This window comes from Podarcis pityusensis (genome assembly GCF_964106645.2).
Source record: "Podarcis pityusensis genome assembly, chromosome: 6".
Taxonomy (NCBI): Eukaryota; Metazoa; Chordata; class Lepidosauria; order Squamata; family Lacertidae; genus Podarcis; species Podarcis pityusensis.
The window spans coordinates 1,704,513-1,720,701 of record NC_138030.1 but is presented as its reverse complement, the minus strand read 5'-3'; the positions used below and the strand labels follow the sequence as shown (position 1 = coordinate 1,720,701).

Genomic DNA, 16,189 nt, shown 5'->3' with positions numbered 1-16,189 from the left:
TGAAGGTGGCTCTCATATCTCCTCTCAGTCACCTCTTTTCCAGGCTAAACATAACCAGCTCCTTCAACCGTTTCTCACAAGGCTTAGTTTCCTGCTTAGTTTCCTTCAACCTCCTTCTTAAATTGCGGTGCCCAGAACTGGACACAGTATTCCAGGTGTGGTCAGACCAAAGCAGAACAGAGTGGCACTATGACTTCCCTTGATCTGGACACTAGACTTCTGTTGATGCAGCCTAGAATAGCATTAGCTTTTTTGCTGCTGCCCTGTGGAACGCCCTCCCATGTCAAAGAAATAAACAACGATCTGACATCTGAAGGCAGCCCTGTTATAGGGAAGTTTTTACTGACTGATGTTTTAATGCATTTTTAATCTTTTGTTGGTAGCTGCCCAGAGTGGCTGGGGAAGCCCAGCCAGATGGGCGGGGAATAAATAATAAATTATTGCTATTATTATAATAATCACCACCACCATCACAATCTTGACTCATGTTCAGCTTGTGGTTTATTAAGACCCCCTGATCCTTTCCACATGTCCTGCTTGCGAGCCTGACTGCCAGTAGCCCTTTCCCCTCCATGAATTTGCCTACTCCTCTTTTAAAGCTACCCAGGTTGGCCATCTCTGCCTCTTGCAGCAGTGAGTTCCACAGTTTCATTCTGCCCTGTGCGAAGAACAACTTTCATTTCTTTGTTCTGAAACTTCCAAGATTCAGCTTCATGGATGTCTATGAGTTCTAGAGTTAGGAGATAAGGAAAATTATTTTTTCTCTGCTTTCTCAATTCCAGATATAATTTCATAAGTTTCAGTCATGTTCCCTCTTCCTCGCTCAAGAGGATTGAGACCTACCCCTCCTACTGCACGCACTACTCTAAAAGAGAATGTAATGAAAACGATATATCGCTGGTATTTAACACCTGTCAAACTAGCAAAAATGCATAGGATGGGTAGTAAAATCTGTTGGAAATGCAAAGAAAAGGACGGTGATTTTTACCCCATGTGGTGGACATGTGAGAAAATGAATTTTGGGGGGGAACTGATCTATAATGAATTTAAAAAGATGCTTAAATATACTTTCCCAAAAAAGCCTGAAGCTTTTTTGCTAGGTTTGCTAGGGGAGGATATTAAGAGGGTGGACCAAAGATTATTCATGTATGCTACAACTGCTGCCAGAATCCTGATAGCCCAAAATGGAAAACACAGGAATTACCAACTTTGAAGGAGTGGCAGACGAAGATGGTCGAATATGCGGAATTAGCAAAACTGACCCACAGGATCCGTAATCAGGAGGAACAAAGTATCAAAAAGAATGGAGTAAATTCATGGCCTATATAAGTGAGAACTGTAGAAATTTGAAGATGTTAGCAGGACTAAAATAAATCTTATGACATGGTCTAGATATTACTAAGGAACTGCAGATTAGAGATTGGAATAAGAAAACCTGCGGAAGGGAAGGAGGGAAGTCAATGGCTCTATGGAGCGTAAAGAAAAATAGATGTAAAAAGATATGAAATATTTGTGTATTTTGTTTGTGTTTGCGTATTTGAAATGAAAACCTAATAAAAAGCATTTAAAGAGACCTACCCCTCCCTGTGAATGCCACAAAAGAGCCCCAGTTTTCAGGTGGGGGCAGCAGTGGGGGCATCTTGTCCCCCAGGGAGAACATGTGGCTGATCAACCGGCTAGAGGGGGCTCTTTCTCCAGCTGTGCCACAGTTGACTTCGTCACCGAAAAGCCCGCTCATTCATGTTCAAGTTCAACAAGTGCAGCCTTAATTTCCCCTGGAAATGCGTTTGCATTTCTCCCCCTCCTCCTTCCTCTGCCACAACTTTTGTTTGGCCACGGCCAGACATACACCCAGCCTGGGGGGGTGGGGTGTGCGCTCTCTGGATGACTATATAAGTGGACAGACGCCAGGCAGGGGAGCTAAGCTAGGAGCTCCTTTTGCAGAAGCAGGAGGAGGCAGAGACAGGAGGCGAGACCAAGAAAGGGCACTGTGGGACTCCTCTGACGGGCAGCATGGCAGAAGGTAAAAAGAGAAAAGGGGAAGGAAACCCAGAAAGGAATAGGGAGGACTCTTCTCTCTGGCTCAGGGCAGAGATCTTGTCTTCTTCTCACTGTCTTTCTGCAAATGCTTTTGCCTAATTGTAATACGATCGTTGCAAAAGGATACGGACAATATTTTTGTGTGTGTGTGCATACTAACTCCAGAACGAGCATGTTCCAAGTCGACTCACCGACTCTATTAATGGCAACCTTGTCAAAACAAACTGCACTACTTTTACTCCTTGAACCTAAACTGTCCACTCAGTTGTTGAAAGATGTTCTGCTTGTTATTTTTTCTTTTAAAAAAAGAAGAAATTCTCAATTGGGAAAAGTTGGGGTAAACACAAGCTAAAGCAGTTGTGTGTGGTGTATGTGAGTTTGGGGGGAGGCAGCAATTAATTTATCCGTATAATACTGAAATGATTTTTAATAATTTTTGCTTTTAAGTAAGGAAAAAAATACCAAAAAAGGGAAACTTTGGAAGAAAAAGTTGGAATGTTTGAATAGGGTTTGCAGGGAGTTGTTAGAAAATGAAATATATATATATATTTATTTCAGAGTGCTTCTTGCACATTCAGAATTTATAACAGTTACAGCCCAATGGAATATTTTTCTGCACAAACCCCACTGTAATTAAATTCCTGTCTTTAAGCTGAATATTTTCTGCAGCTATTCCCCGCATTGGCCAAGGAGACAAATCCGCTTTCTTGCTTTCTGCCCATGGTTTTCGCTTTCGGAAACTCATCTTCAGATTCAGAAGGGACGTCCTGCAGGTCTACGCAAATAATTGCTTTAGCGCGGAAAATTGTAGAGAATTCCTTCTGCAGGGCTTCCTTTCATCTTCCTCATCACTCTTCTCTGAAGTTTAATTCTCGATTCCTCCATGTCCTTGTTATTAATAGGGAAAACCTTGCTGGGTCTCTCAGGAGAGGATGGGTGCATGAGATCCACAGCTTAAGAACAGGGGCTCTTGGCTTTGGTTTTTGCACAGACCACTTTCATCTTCATCCGAGGTCTCCTAAGCAATGCTCATTCCGGATCACCTTTGCAAAAATACACTTTCCTAGCGCTTAGCTCGGCTCTTCTTCAGGCAAATGAAAACGGCCCTTGCAAAACCTGAGCTGCCAGCTTATACGACGCAGCCTCTTGCAAGACCCCAGCTGCTTTGCAAACTTACTAAGCTGGTCTAAACCCTTGCGGGGGAGATTAGCAAGACCACCTCTCCTCTCCCACTGGAATGGGCACGAAGGCTATTTCTGAAGCCCTGGGTTCAAATCTCAGCTCAGCTGTGAAATTCACTGGTGTGGTCAGACACCAGCACCATCCCTTGGCTTCACATACCTCACAGGGTTAAGTCCTAGTGAAAAGTGACAATTCTTGAGCTGGACTGTTCTGTTTTCTCCCTTGGGAGGCTTCCTCCCATCCTTCTACTTTATTACAAGGACAAAGAAGAAGCCATCGACCTGGGAAGGGGTGCAAACTCTCTTTCACCAGAGGTTTATAAGCAGAGGTTGGAGGGACACCCATCAGGGATTCTTCTGCTGAAATTCCAGAATTCCAGCATTGCAGGGGGGTTGGACTAGATGACCCTTGGGTACCTTCCAGTGATTCTATGGGGGGATTGTCTGTATGCTTTTAGACCTCTTCTTTTCCAGTGATGCTTTACCAAGGAGTCCACTGGTCCTTGCAAGCTGGTGCAACCTCTTTCCTCAGGAATATTGACGTGGGTGTCGTGCATATGGCATAACACTGTTTGCTTTCTTGCTGTGTGCCCTCAGTGTGCATGGATGGGCAGGGAGAGAGAAACGGAAAGAGAGCCCTAGCTAGGGTTGTGGCACATGTGCAATTTGTGTCTTATACAAATTCAGAATTTGGGAAAAGACCTAAAATGGCTTAGGTCAGGCTATCTGAAAAATCATATTCCCTCCTATGAACCCACCCAGACAGATAGATAGATAGATAGATAGATAATTATTTTAATTCTGTTAGGGTTAAATTGCTTTCTAATGATTATCTTTGGTATGTTTTTAGCTTTTTTAAATTGGCATGTGTCATTTTAATTTATGTAAGGTGCCAGTTTGGGAAAGGGGTGGGTTAATAATAATAATAATAATAATAATAGCAGTAGCAGATCATTAAGGCATTTTGTTCCACTTTGGAAAGAGCTCCAAAATCTGGGCATTGGGGATTCAGATAGAAACATAGGCCACAGGAAGATTCCTTATTCTGAGTCAGACCTCTGGTCCATCTGGCTACTGTACAGAGCGCACTCTGGTGACTTCAGAGCCGGATTATTGCAATTCACTCCACGTTGGTTCTATTTAGATCTCACACAACCCCGGTTTTAAAAGAGCTGCGCCGGTTGCCCTTTCGTTTCCGGGCGCAATTCAAGGTGCTCACGTTGGTGCTTAAAGCCCTGAATTACTCAGGCCCCAAATACCCAAAGGACCTTCCCTACAGACCCTCTTGAATGCTGCGATGGGCAGAGAGGGGCCCTCTTGGTAGTCCCTCCACTTTCAGAGGCCCAGGGGGAGAGGGCCTTCTCTTTGGTGGCCCCCAAGCTGCAGAGCTCCCTCTCCATGGAGGTGTCCCTGGCACCTTCACTGTGCATCCTGAAGGTTGCTGATGACGCGTCTTCTTACTTTTTACTTTTTACACCTGAGGTGTGTGGTTTTAGGACCCACCTCATTATTTATTTATTTATTTATTTATTTATTATACCTGGCCCATCTAGCTGGGTCTCCCCAGCCACCCTGGGTGGCTTCCAACAAAATATTAAAATACAGTAATGCATCAAACATTAAAAGCTTCCCTAAACAGGGCTGCCTTCAGATGTCCTCTAAAAGTTTGGTATTTATTTTTCTCTTTGACATCTTGTGGGAGGGCGTTCCACAGGGCGAGTGCCACTACCAAGAAGGCCCTCTGCCTGCTTCCCTGTAACTTGGCTTCTCACAGCAAGGGAACCGCCAGAAGGCCCTTGGCGCTGGACCTCAGCATCCCGGCAGAACAATGGGGTGGAGACGCTCCTTCGGATATACTGGACCGAGGCCGTTTAGGGCTTTAAAGGTCAGCACCAACACTTTGAATTGTGCTCGGAAACGTACCGGGAGCCAGTGAGGGAACTGCCAGAAGGCTCTCGGCGCTGGACCTCAGTGTCCAGGCAGAACAATGGGGGTGGAGACGCTCCTTCAGGTATACTGGACCAAAGCCGTTTTATAGCTGCAAGTTGTTTTAAATTGTTTTTAATGCTGTAACCCACCCTGGGACTTTGGGGTGAAGGGTGGGAAATGAAAAAAATTAAAGCTCAGTATTATCTACCCCGACTGGTAAGGGGTTTCCGGCAGGAGTTACTCGCAGCCCTATTTGGAGACGCTGTCCCTGACCCAGGGACCTTTTGCATGCAAAGCCCGTGAGCTGAGCCCTTCCCTAAATGAGGATTGTTTCAGAAGCATCCGTGCTCCCCTTCCTTTCCTCTTTCCCTGCGTGTAATAGCTGTGTGTAGATTTACAACTGCCAGTCGCTGCACATTCACTAGACCCCAAAGAGCGCTGACTGAGCGTGGGCTGCCCAATTGCACAAGGACAACAGCCGATGTCAACTTCTCTGCTGCTGCGGATCCAGGTTGGCGCCTTTCTGAGCTGTCAGCAAAGAGGAAATAGTGAAAAACATACTACCGGTTGCCTCATTTTGCCGGATGCTCACGTGAGAGTCTGTGTTAGAAGTTCAAGAGAGCGTGGCTGACTCGTAAGGGAGGAACTAGGCACTAAAGAGGCCCACAACCAGGAGGATGATTCTCAACAACAGCTTTAATAATAATAAACATAATAATAATCAAAATAAACATAACATGAGCCCTGCTGGATGAAGCCAATGGCCCGTCTAGTCCAGCATCCTATTCTCCCAGTGGCCAACCAGCTTCCGTCAATGTGCTGCCCTGTACTTCCATAGCTAATCTTTGGAACCTCCTTTCTGCATAAGGCAGCTATGGCCACCAGCTGGGGTAGCTTAAAAAGAGGGTGAGACAAATTCATGGAGGAGGAGAGAGCTATCGAATCTATAACCCACAATGGCTGTGATCTGCCTTCGCGGCTGGAGGCTGTGATGTTACTGAGTACCAGTTTCTGGAAGCCACAAAGGGTAGGAAGGTAATAATTTATTATTTATGCCCCACACATCTGGCTGGGCCTCCCCAGCCACTCTGGGCGGCTTCCAACAGAACACTGAAATACAATAACCTATTAAACATTAAAAGCTTCCCTAAAGAGGGCTGCCTTCAGATGTCTTCTAAAAGTCTGGTAGTTGTTGTTCTCGTTGACATCTGAAAGGAGGGTGTTCCACAGGGCGGGTGCCACTACCGAGAAGGCCCTTTGCCTGGTTCCCTGTAACTTGGCTTCTCGTAGCGAGGGAACTGCCAGAAGGCCCTCAGCGCTGGACCTCAGTGTCCGGGCTGAATGATGGGGGTGGAGATGCTCCTTCAGATATACTGGACCGAGGCTGTTTAGGGCTTTCAACACTTTGAATTGTGCTCAGAAACGTACTGGGAGCCAATGTAGGTCTTTCAAGACTGGTCATAAAGCCGTAGAGATGGATGGTACCCCAAGGTCATTCATGTCCAACCCTGGGCAACACCGGAATCACAGCTAAAGAATCGCTCTGTTCAAAAACCTCTGCCCCCTTCCAAGTTAAGTTTGTCCTCCTGCTTAATGGCTCTTACAATCAGAAGGTTCTTTCCAATGTTAGTCTGAATCTCCTTCTTGTCATTTGAATGCTTTGGTTCGGATTCTCCCCTGTAGAGCCAGTGGCGTAGCACATACACACACATTCCAGTGCCCGGGGCAGAGCCATTTTTAGGAGACCAGCCGAAATTGTTGAACTTTTTTGAGGGGCGAACAGTGGCTCCACCACCCTGCAGCTTACCTGCAGCCCCCCATGATGCCCATCAGCCCTCCGGGGTATTCAATGTGTACCACCACCTCTCCCTTCCTCCACTACTGTGTAGAGCAGCAAACGTGCTCCATTTTTCATATAAGAGACCTTTACGTACTTTAAGATATTTTTTAGATAATATCTAAGCTTTGTAGGGACGCGGGTGGCGCTGTGGGTTAAACCACAGAGCGTAGGGATTGCCGATCAGAAGGTCGGCGGTTTGAATCCCCGCGACGGGGTGAGCTCCCATTGCTCGATCCCAGTTCCTGCCAACCTAGCAGTTTGAAAGCACATCAAAGTGCAAGTAGATAAATAGGTACCGCTCCGGCGGGAAGGTAAACGGCGTTTCCGTGCGCTGCTCTGGTTTGCCAGAAGCAGCTTACTCATGCTGGCCGCATGACCCAGAAGCTGTACGCCGGCTCCCTTGGCCAATAAAGCGAGATGAGCGCCGCAACCCCAGAGTTGGCCACGACTGGACCTATTGGTCAGGGGTCCCTTTACCTTTAAGCTTTGTAGGTCACTTAGAGACTTTTGAAGTAGCGAGCAACTAATAAATTGAAGAAGTAATAAATAATAATGTTTTGGATGACAAGTTGCTCAAGAGACAGACAAGAAGGGGTCAATTGGGGGGGGTCACTTGTGTGTATCTTCACCCTGTATTGTGGCCCGTAAACAGTTGGCTTGCTTTCTTCCCCATTGAGTTGAGGATTAGGGTACCCCCTCTGAAAGGACCCGCCTTACTGCTGTAATTTTAAGTTGTTTCAAACTGTTTTTCATATTGTGTTTTCATTTTTTGCAACCCACTGAGTGTGACTTTAATCCATCCGATCTTGGCATTTCTTCCTTGTTAGCCTTGCTGGTGGTGACAAGCGATGACTTTGGCTCTCCTTCCTAGAATGGACTGTTCTGCCCTGACTAATGGAGAGCATTGTGTCCTCTGACACTTTTCTTCAAGGTCAAGGGAAAAAGAAAAGTGGAAATGGAGCAGCAGACACTGTTCCCAAAACAAGTAATTTGGGGAAATACTTCTCCCTTCCAGCCAGGGCTGGTTCCTTCTTTCATGCCCATCATCGCCAGATGGAAAGTGCGATGGTGCCATCACAGGTTAAGCACCAGAGATGGGGCTTTCACATTGAACACAGATGAGCTTTTGCTGATTTCTCATTCATTCCAGTGGAAAGTCCTGCAAGGATTATGCCTGTAAGGTGGGAAAATGAGTGCATTATAGAATAGCTACATTAGAGGTACTTGGCAGGTGATTGTAAAATTCAGAAAGTTTTGAGGACATTCCCTCGGATGCTTTCCCGTGGTTTCGCCATGATCCCACAACATGGGCAACTCCTGTTTTGACCAAAAGGAAAAGTCTGTTCTCAGCTACAAAGCATTTAATTAGCATGCATTTAGACTGGCAGGTGATTTTAGGACATGGATAGGAAAACACTTTTTCTTGCAACACACCTTGAATGCAATGCATTCACAGTACTACCGTTCCTTATTTAAAAGTGTTTTTTTTAAATAGTCTATTGATAAACAAAATAAACCAAACATAAAGAGCTTTAAGAAATCCTGTTACAGCTGGCTGAAAGCAGCCTAAAATTGGACATTATAATTGAACTTGTTCCAAAATGTTACCAAAAATACCCGTCGTTCCATAAACCTGCTAGGCTGGTTTATACGTGTATTCTTTTGTAGCAAGTTAGCTTGATGCTAGTAACTAGGGACTAGATTTTCTCAACCCACTTAGATATTGGAGGAGACAGGAGTTTTAGCTATCCTAAGTACGGGTGTTGCCTCTAAAGCCTGAAAGGGTTTGGGGATGGGGGTCCCTCTGTTCTAGGAGCGTCTAAATAAATAAATACATTTTTATTTATACCCCGCCCTTCGCGGTTTAAAATCCGGGCTCAGTGCAGCTAACAGCAAATATAAAACATTGATTAAAACGCGACTTAAAAACAGCATAAAATACAACATAAATGCAGTATCAACGTCAATAAAATTCAAAAAATTAGGGTCATTTTTTGGGGGGGCGGGAACCCAGTCAGTAAACATCAAATGATCACCAGGGCTAACTGGCCAAGTTGGTCCTACTAGGGCCAGCAAGGAGACCAGGGAAGAGTTTAAATGTGGGGTCCCAGAAGGGTTTCTTCATAGAAAAGGGAAGGGAAAAGGGAATAGAGGATCAGGCTAATTCAAATTGAAGGCCAGGCGGAATAACTCTGTCTTACAGGCCCTGCGGAAGGAGATCAAGTCCTGCAGGGCCCTGGTCTCCTGGGACAGAGCGTTCCACCAGGTCGGAGCCATCACTGAGAAGGCCCTGGTGGAGGATAGTCTGGCTTCTTTAGGGCCTGGGACCTCTAAACTATGGTTATTCATGGACCTTAAGGTCCTCTGCGGGGCAGACCAGGAGAGGCGGTCTGCTGCCAATGCCCATTTTCCATTTGTGTTCCCAGCCTGAAGTGACATAGGTGGCAATTAGGAAGAGGCACTTGATCAGCTGTGGCCTCCTGGCATTTGAGATGGCAAGAAGGGCAGAAACTGGGCCTCACATTTGTTCACATAACTGAAGAATGGAAACCAAACCTTATCAGACAAATCCTATTTAGGTACCAGGCAAATAGCTGCTCACTTGTTCAGGCTGCAGCTCTTTTAAATCTGCTGGCTTATCTTTTCACAGTAGTTCTGCGTATTTGCATTTTTGTTCTCCTTGGTATCTGACCTGGGAAGCTGGAATCAATTCTGGACAAGAGCAGTATCAAAAGAAGAGATCTGCACTGGTTGAAAAATTGCTGCTAGGCCAAGTTCAAGGTGTTACTATTAGTCTATAAAGCCCTTAACAACTTGGCTTACCTATGAGATGCCCCACAGGAATGCTCAAGACCACTTCAATTGGTGGTTCAACATTTATAAGAATTTGATCTTTCAGTGCAGCAGCACCAAGACTTTGGAACTCCTTGCCTCTTGATATCAAGCAGGCGCCTTCAGTGTATTCCTTTTGGCGCTTGCTAAGAACATTCTTAGGGACGTGGGTGGCGCTGTGGGTTAAACCACAGAGCCTAGGGCTTGCCGATCAGAAGGTTGGCAGTTCGAATCCCCGCGACAGGGTGAGCTCCCGTTGCTCGGTCCCTGCTCCTGCCAACCTAGCAGTTCGAAAGCACGTCAAAGTGCAAGTAGATAAATAGGTACCACTCCTGTGGGAAGGTAAACGGCGTTTCCGTGTGCTGCTCTGGTTCGCCAGAAGTGGCTTAGTCCTGCTGGCCACATGAACCGGAACTGTACGCCGGCTCCCTCGGCCAGTAAAGCGAGATGAGCACCGCAACCCCAGAGTCAGCCACGACTGGACCTAATGGTCAGGGGTCCCTTTACCTTTAAGAACGTTCTTGCTTAGACAAGTCTGCTTAGAAAGTTGGTGTGAATTTTGACCTCTTTTAGTATTTTAGCTTTTTATGTTCTAAAATATGGTTACATTTATTTTATTTTATTTTATTTTATTGTTTTACCTTTTCGTAAACCACTTCGATGGCCTTTTAAAAATACAGTCAAGCAGTGTATAATTTTTATGAAATAACTAAATAAATAATAACATTCACTGCCCCAAGGTTTGGTGAAAGCTTCCGGCTTGAAATGAAGTTGTGGCAAATTCATGGAGCAGGATGGGTGCGAGGGAAGGATCGGTCAAGAGCTGTCAGTCAAGGTGGACTCATCCAAACTCCCTTTTGCAACCTGCTTTCCAAACACAGGCCAGTGCTTTAAAGCTCCATGTCCAAACGGGGGGGATTTTTTTGGTCGTGATTTACCACTGAATTGGAGCAAACAGCAATCTGCAGGAAACTCGATTGCAGCTTGCTCCAGTTCAGCAGTAAAATGTGGGTTTTCCCCTGGAAACTGCTAGGACCAAAAAAACCACACAAATCCACTCAGAAACAAAGCTTTAAACCCCCAGACCTGTACCTAGAAACAGGGCACACAAGGAGGTCTGGATGAGGCCAAAGTTGGAAGAAAAAACCAGGGGAACAAAGGCAAGAATGGCTATTTCCTATTTTTATTTATTTATTTATTTTATTATTATTATTAAATTTTATTTATACCGCACCCTCCCCAGCCAAGACCAGGCTCAGGGCGGCTAACACCAGTATAAAAACAATTGATTGAAATGCAACTTACCAATGGAAGCTAAAGAGGTGAAAAAACTTAATATGGAGTCTAAATGGCCAAAATATTGTGAAATTTTAGAACAAGATGGGGAAAAAGTTAAATTACAGAGTTATGAGAAATTAAAGTCCAAAGTGCGAGATTGGTTGCACTATCTTCAGATAAACGAGACATTTAAACAGGACAGGAAAATAGGTTTCCAGATGGAGAGGTCAAAATTAGAAACAGAACTGTTAGAACCCAATACTAAGAATCTGTCGAGAATGTATAATCTGCTGTTGAAATGGAACACACAGGACGAAACGGTGAAATCAGCTATGATAAAATGGGCACAAGATATTGGTCATAACATTATGTTTGCTGACTGGGAACAGTTGTGGACCACCGGTATTAAATTTACGGCATGTAATGCCTTAAGAGAAAACATTATGAAAATGATGTATAGGTGGTACATGACCCCAGTCAAGCTTGCAAAAATTTATCATTTGCCCAATAACAAATGTTGGAAATGTAACGAGTCTGAAGGTACTTTTTATCACCTTTGGTGGACCTGCCCGAGGATAAAAGCTTTTTGGGAAATGATCTATAATGAAATTAAGAAGGTTCTTAAATGGACCTTCCCTAAAAAACCTGAGGCTTTTCTCCTGGGCATCGTCGGCCAATTGGTGAGAAGGAAGGACAGGACGTTTTTTATGTATGCGACCACAGCAGCAAGGATTCTTCTAGCAAAGTATTGGAAGACACAACAACTACCCACACTGGAAGAATGGCAGACGAAGGTGATCGACTACATGGGACTGGCGGAGCTGACTGGCAGAATCCGTGACCAGGGGAAAGAGACAGTGGAAGAAGATTGGAAGAAATTCAAAGTTTATCTTAGAACTTGTTGTAAAATTCAGGAATGTTAAAATGTCAAGGGGTTGGGAAATAGAGAATTGCAGCTGTAATTAACAATATTAGAAGAACTTAAAAGAAATTGAATTGAATATTTAGTTGTGAGGAGTTGCTGAAGAAATATAAAACAAGGATGCAGAAAAGGGGAGGTATGGGGAAGTCCGGAAAGTAAGGTTTATGAAAAAATGGTTATGAAATTATACATGTTTATATGTTTGTATGTTGGTGTATTGTGTATTGTTTGCTTTTTTATTTTGTGTTTGGAAAATTAATAAAAATTTATTTAAAAAAAGAAAAAAAGAAATGCAACTTAAAAACAAGATTAAAACACAACATTAAAATGCAGCCTCGTTTCAGCAGGAACTCAAATCAAAAACTTTTTGGGGGATGAAAATGTCAAGTCTTCACCAAGGCCAGACTGTCCTCTGTGCGTGGGCCATCTGATCGGCCTGTGTGTCTATGTGGACCTTTGGTCTCATCCAAAGATGCTCTTTTTAATTGTTTACTTAAGCTCTTATTATTTTAATACTAATGATGATGATGATGCAGAATTGGGAATACAACATTGCAAAACACCCCAGCTGCCAGACAACTGTGTGTCTAGGAGGTTGAAACTCCTGGAAAAATACGATTCAGCAAGCGAAAGCCGTTAAACTTCGCTTTCTTCATTTCCCGAAGGAAGGTGAAGAGGGGATGGGGGTCTGTTTCATGTTGGAAAGGAAGCAGCAATAGCAAGGGGGAGATTAACACTCGCAACCAGCTGCCAGCAAGAGGGGGGAGGGCTCTTTCCAAAGAGGCCCCCATCCTCCTGACTGTTGCTGCTCACAGGCTTGAACTTAGAATCAGAGGAACATCTCTGGCCAGAAATATGTTATTTCCACCACTGCATGGAATGTACCTAAGGATTAGGCCACACAAACACACTCACCCCTCCCTAAAGTTTCTCCACTGAAAGTTCCTCCAAAGGCTCCTTTTGGTTTAAAAAAGAAAAGGTAGGAGAGATACAGACATGGTCAAGTGGTTTGGTTTAAACCTCACCCATACCTCTCCCTGACCTGTATTTTGATAACAACATGGGAAGAGCCTGTTGGATCAGATTCCTGCATTTCAGAGGGTGGGCTGGATGACCCTCAGGGTCCCTTCCAACTCTACAACTCTGTGATTCTATGATAGTTCAATCTTGCCTCGAGGAGTTCCAGAGATGCTGATTCCACCACCTACCTCAGCAGCCCAGCCCTGTTCCCTAAGCTGGTTTGATTCTGATGTGTTGTTGTTTAGTCGTGTCCGCCTCTTCATGACCCCCTGGACCAGAGCACGCCAGGCACTCCTGTCTTCCACTGCCTCCCACAGTTTGGTCAGACTCATGTTTGTAGCTTCGAGAACACTGTCCAACCATCTCTTCCTCTGTCATCCCCTTCTCCTTGTGCTCTCCATCTTTCCCAACATCAGGGTCTTTTCCAGGGAGTCTTCTTTTCTCATGAGGTGGCCAAAGTCTTGGAGTCTCAGCTTCAGGATCTGTCCTTCCAGTGAGCACTCAGGGCCGATTTCCTTCAGAATGGAGAGGTTTGATCTTCTTGCAGTCCATGGGACTCTCCAGAGTCTCCTCCAGCACCAGAATTCAAAAGCATCAATTCTTTGGCGATCAGCCTTCTTTAGGGTCCAGCTCTCACTTCCATACATCACTACTGGGAAAACCATAGCTTTTACTATACGGACCTTTGTTGGCAAGGTGATGTCTCTGCTTTTTAAGATGCTGTCTAGGTTTGTCATTGCTTTTCTCGCAAGAAGATTCTAATGTACATCCCTATAATTTAGAGCCTGCTTCTGTATTCACCGGAATGTTAAGAAGAGGTTGCTGGATGAGGCCAATGGCCCATCTCATCCAGCCTCCTTTTCTCACAGTGACCAACCAGATGTGTCTTCTGGGAAACCTGGAAGCAGGATCCGAGCACCAGAGCAACTCTCCCCTCCTGAGATTCAGAAGCATCACTGCCTCTGACTGTGGAGACTGGGCAGAGCCATTAATTATTGTTGTTGTTGTTGTTGTTGTTGTTGTTCATACCCCACCCTCCCTGGCCAGAGCCGGGCTCAGGGCGGCTAACACCAATAAAATCACAGTAAAAACACAATGGGGGGGCACCAATTTAAAATACAGGTTAAAATGCAATTTAAAATGCAGCCTTATTTTAAAAGTAGCTGATAAATCAAGACCATAAGGGGAGGGAAACATAAGGGTCAGACTGAGTCCAAACCAAAGGCCAGGTGGAACAGCTCTGTCTTGCAGGCCCTGCGGAAAAATGTCAAGTCCCGCAGGGCCCTGGTCTCTTGGGACAGAGCGTTCCACCAGGTTGGGGCCAGTACTGAAAAGGCCCTGGCCCTAGTTGAGACCAATCTAACCTCCTTGAGGCTCAGGACCTCCCAAGTGTTGTTATTTGTGGACCTTAAGGTTCTCCGCGGGGCATACCAGGAGAGGTGGTCCCGTAGGTACGAGGGTCCTAGGCTGCATAGGGCTTTAAAGGTCAAAACCAGCACCATCGTGGCTTATAGCCCTCTCCTCTTCCCTGAATTTGTCCAATCCTCTTCCAAAGCCATTGAAGTCGGCGGCCACCCTGGCCTCCTGTGGCAGTGAGTTCCACAGCTTCACACTGTGCTGCTTGAAGAAGCACTTTCCTTCTCCTTTGTCCTTGCAGATCTCCAGCTAGAAACATGGGACCTGGAATGCGAGCGCAACAATCGGGAGCACCGGACCTCCGAAAACGGCAACGAGCGGCTGATCGTGCGCAGGGGGCAGCCATTCACCATCACCTTGCACTTTTCCGGGAGGGAGTACCAGGAAGGCGTGGACCAGCTCACGTTCCACGTTGAGACAGGTGAGTCCTCCTTGATGCTCCTAACGCATCCTAATCCATCGTGCTGACTTCTGGACTTGGCTGGACCACAACTCCCAGGGAGGCTGGGCTGGTGCGAGTTGGAGTCCTGCAGCGTCTGGAGGGCAACAGGTTGCTCAAAATCAGTGGCAAGCAAGTAGACAGGTAGTGTTGCGTAGTGGTTAGGGTGCTGGACTGGGACCTGGGAGAGGTCAGGGTTCAAATCCCTCCCCTCGCCATGAAGCTCTTCCTGGGTGACCTGGGCCCAATCGCTGCCTCTCAGCCTAGCCTACCTCCTGGGTAATAAATTAATAAAGCAAATAAATCTGGTTGGACTTTAGATACCCAGTGGTGGTACTGTAGTTAAAGAGTTGGTCTGGGACCTGGGAGACCAGGGTTCAAATCTCCTCTCTCTCAGCTTGACCTACCTCACAGGGTTGTTGTGGGGATTAAACGAGGGTGGGGGAACCATGTTTTCCGCTTTGAGCCCCGTGGGGGAAATTATGGGGTATAAATGCCATAAATAAATACGGATTAAGGCAGCGCTGTTCTTAAGGCGGAGGTTCAGCCCACGAAACTGAGCTGGACATTTTACAGGAATGTGAGAATCCGTTCTCGACATGCAGGTCTGGATCTTGACCTCACCACACGCATCCTGGTCCTCAGCCCTCTCTGGTGTAAGCAAGGAAGCCCTGCATTGCTGGCTCATGCCTGGGAACTGGGTCTGAATGTTTTCCCCAGTCTCAAGGCTGCTTTTTAATGTGACTCTGGCGAAATGTCACTGGGGTGAAGTAGCTTTGAATGCTGCAGCCAAATGGGTGGAAGGGTGAAATAACAGCCTCAAACTCATAAGAATACAGCTTGCAGTGGTGTCCAAACTTTTTTCAAAGAGGGCCAGATTTGATGAAGTGAAGGGCTGTGAGGGCCAGCCAGAGGGCCAACCAAAGTTGTTCAGCTTTTTTTAGGATTGAAATTGTTGAGTTGCTTTTTTTTAGGATTGAATCTACCAGGTTATACCTACCAGTAGGCCAGATTAGCCCCCCAAAACGGATTTTGGACATGCCTTAAGGCTTAAGGGTTTTTCGCCCTTTAAAAACCTCAGTTTTTAGCCCTTTAAAAACCTCAGTTTAAAAACCTCCAGTGCAGAAGACTTCACTGCTTTCCGAGGCAGTTGCGTTAGCATCTGCCTCTGCCCAGAGTGGCAACCCAGTCAGATGGGCGGGGTGCAAATAATAAAATTACTATTATGATTATTACTAAGTAATTGTGCAAGGCCACTTTTGCTCCATTCCAATCCTGCCAACCCTTTTTCT

General features: G+C 45.6%; 2 protein-coding genes across 3 annotated transcripts in view; one reads left to right on the top strand and one right to left on the bottom strand.

Annotated features, from left to right (window-relative positions):
• LOC308480030 (uncharacterized protein) overlaps nucleotides 1-16,189 on the bottom strand; it is a 164,451-nt gene that overhangs the window by 93,621 nt on the left and 54,641 nt on the right. The gene's annotated exons all lie outside the window — the stretch shown is intronic.
• The window catches only part of TGM2 (transglutaminase 2), a 65,537-nt gene continuing 51,191 nt past the window's right edge, over nucleotides 1,844-16,189 (top strand). Inside the window, exons 1-2 of the mRNA XM_081011194.1 lie at nucleotides 1,844-2,023; nucleotides 14,700-14,879. Coding sequence (XP_080867320.1) covers nucleotides 2,014-2,023; nucleotides 14,700-14,879 — 190 coding nt within the window. The 5' untranslated portion in view covers nucleotides 1,844-2,013. The remainder of the gene's footprint in view (nucleotides 2,024-14,699; nucleotides 14,880-16,189) is intronic.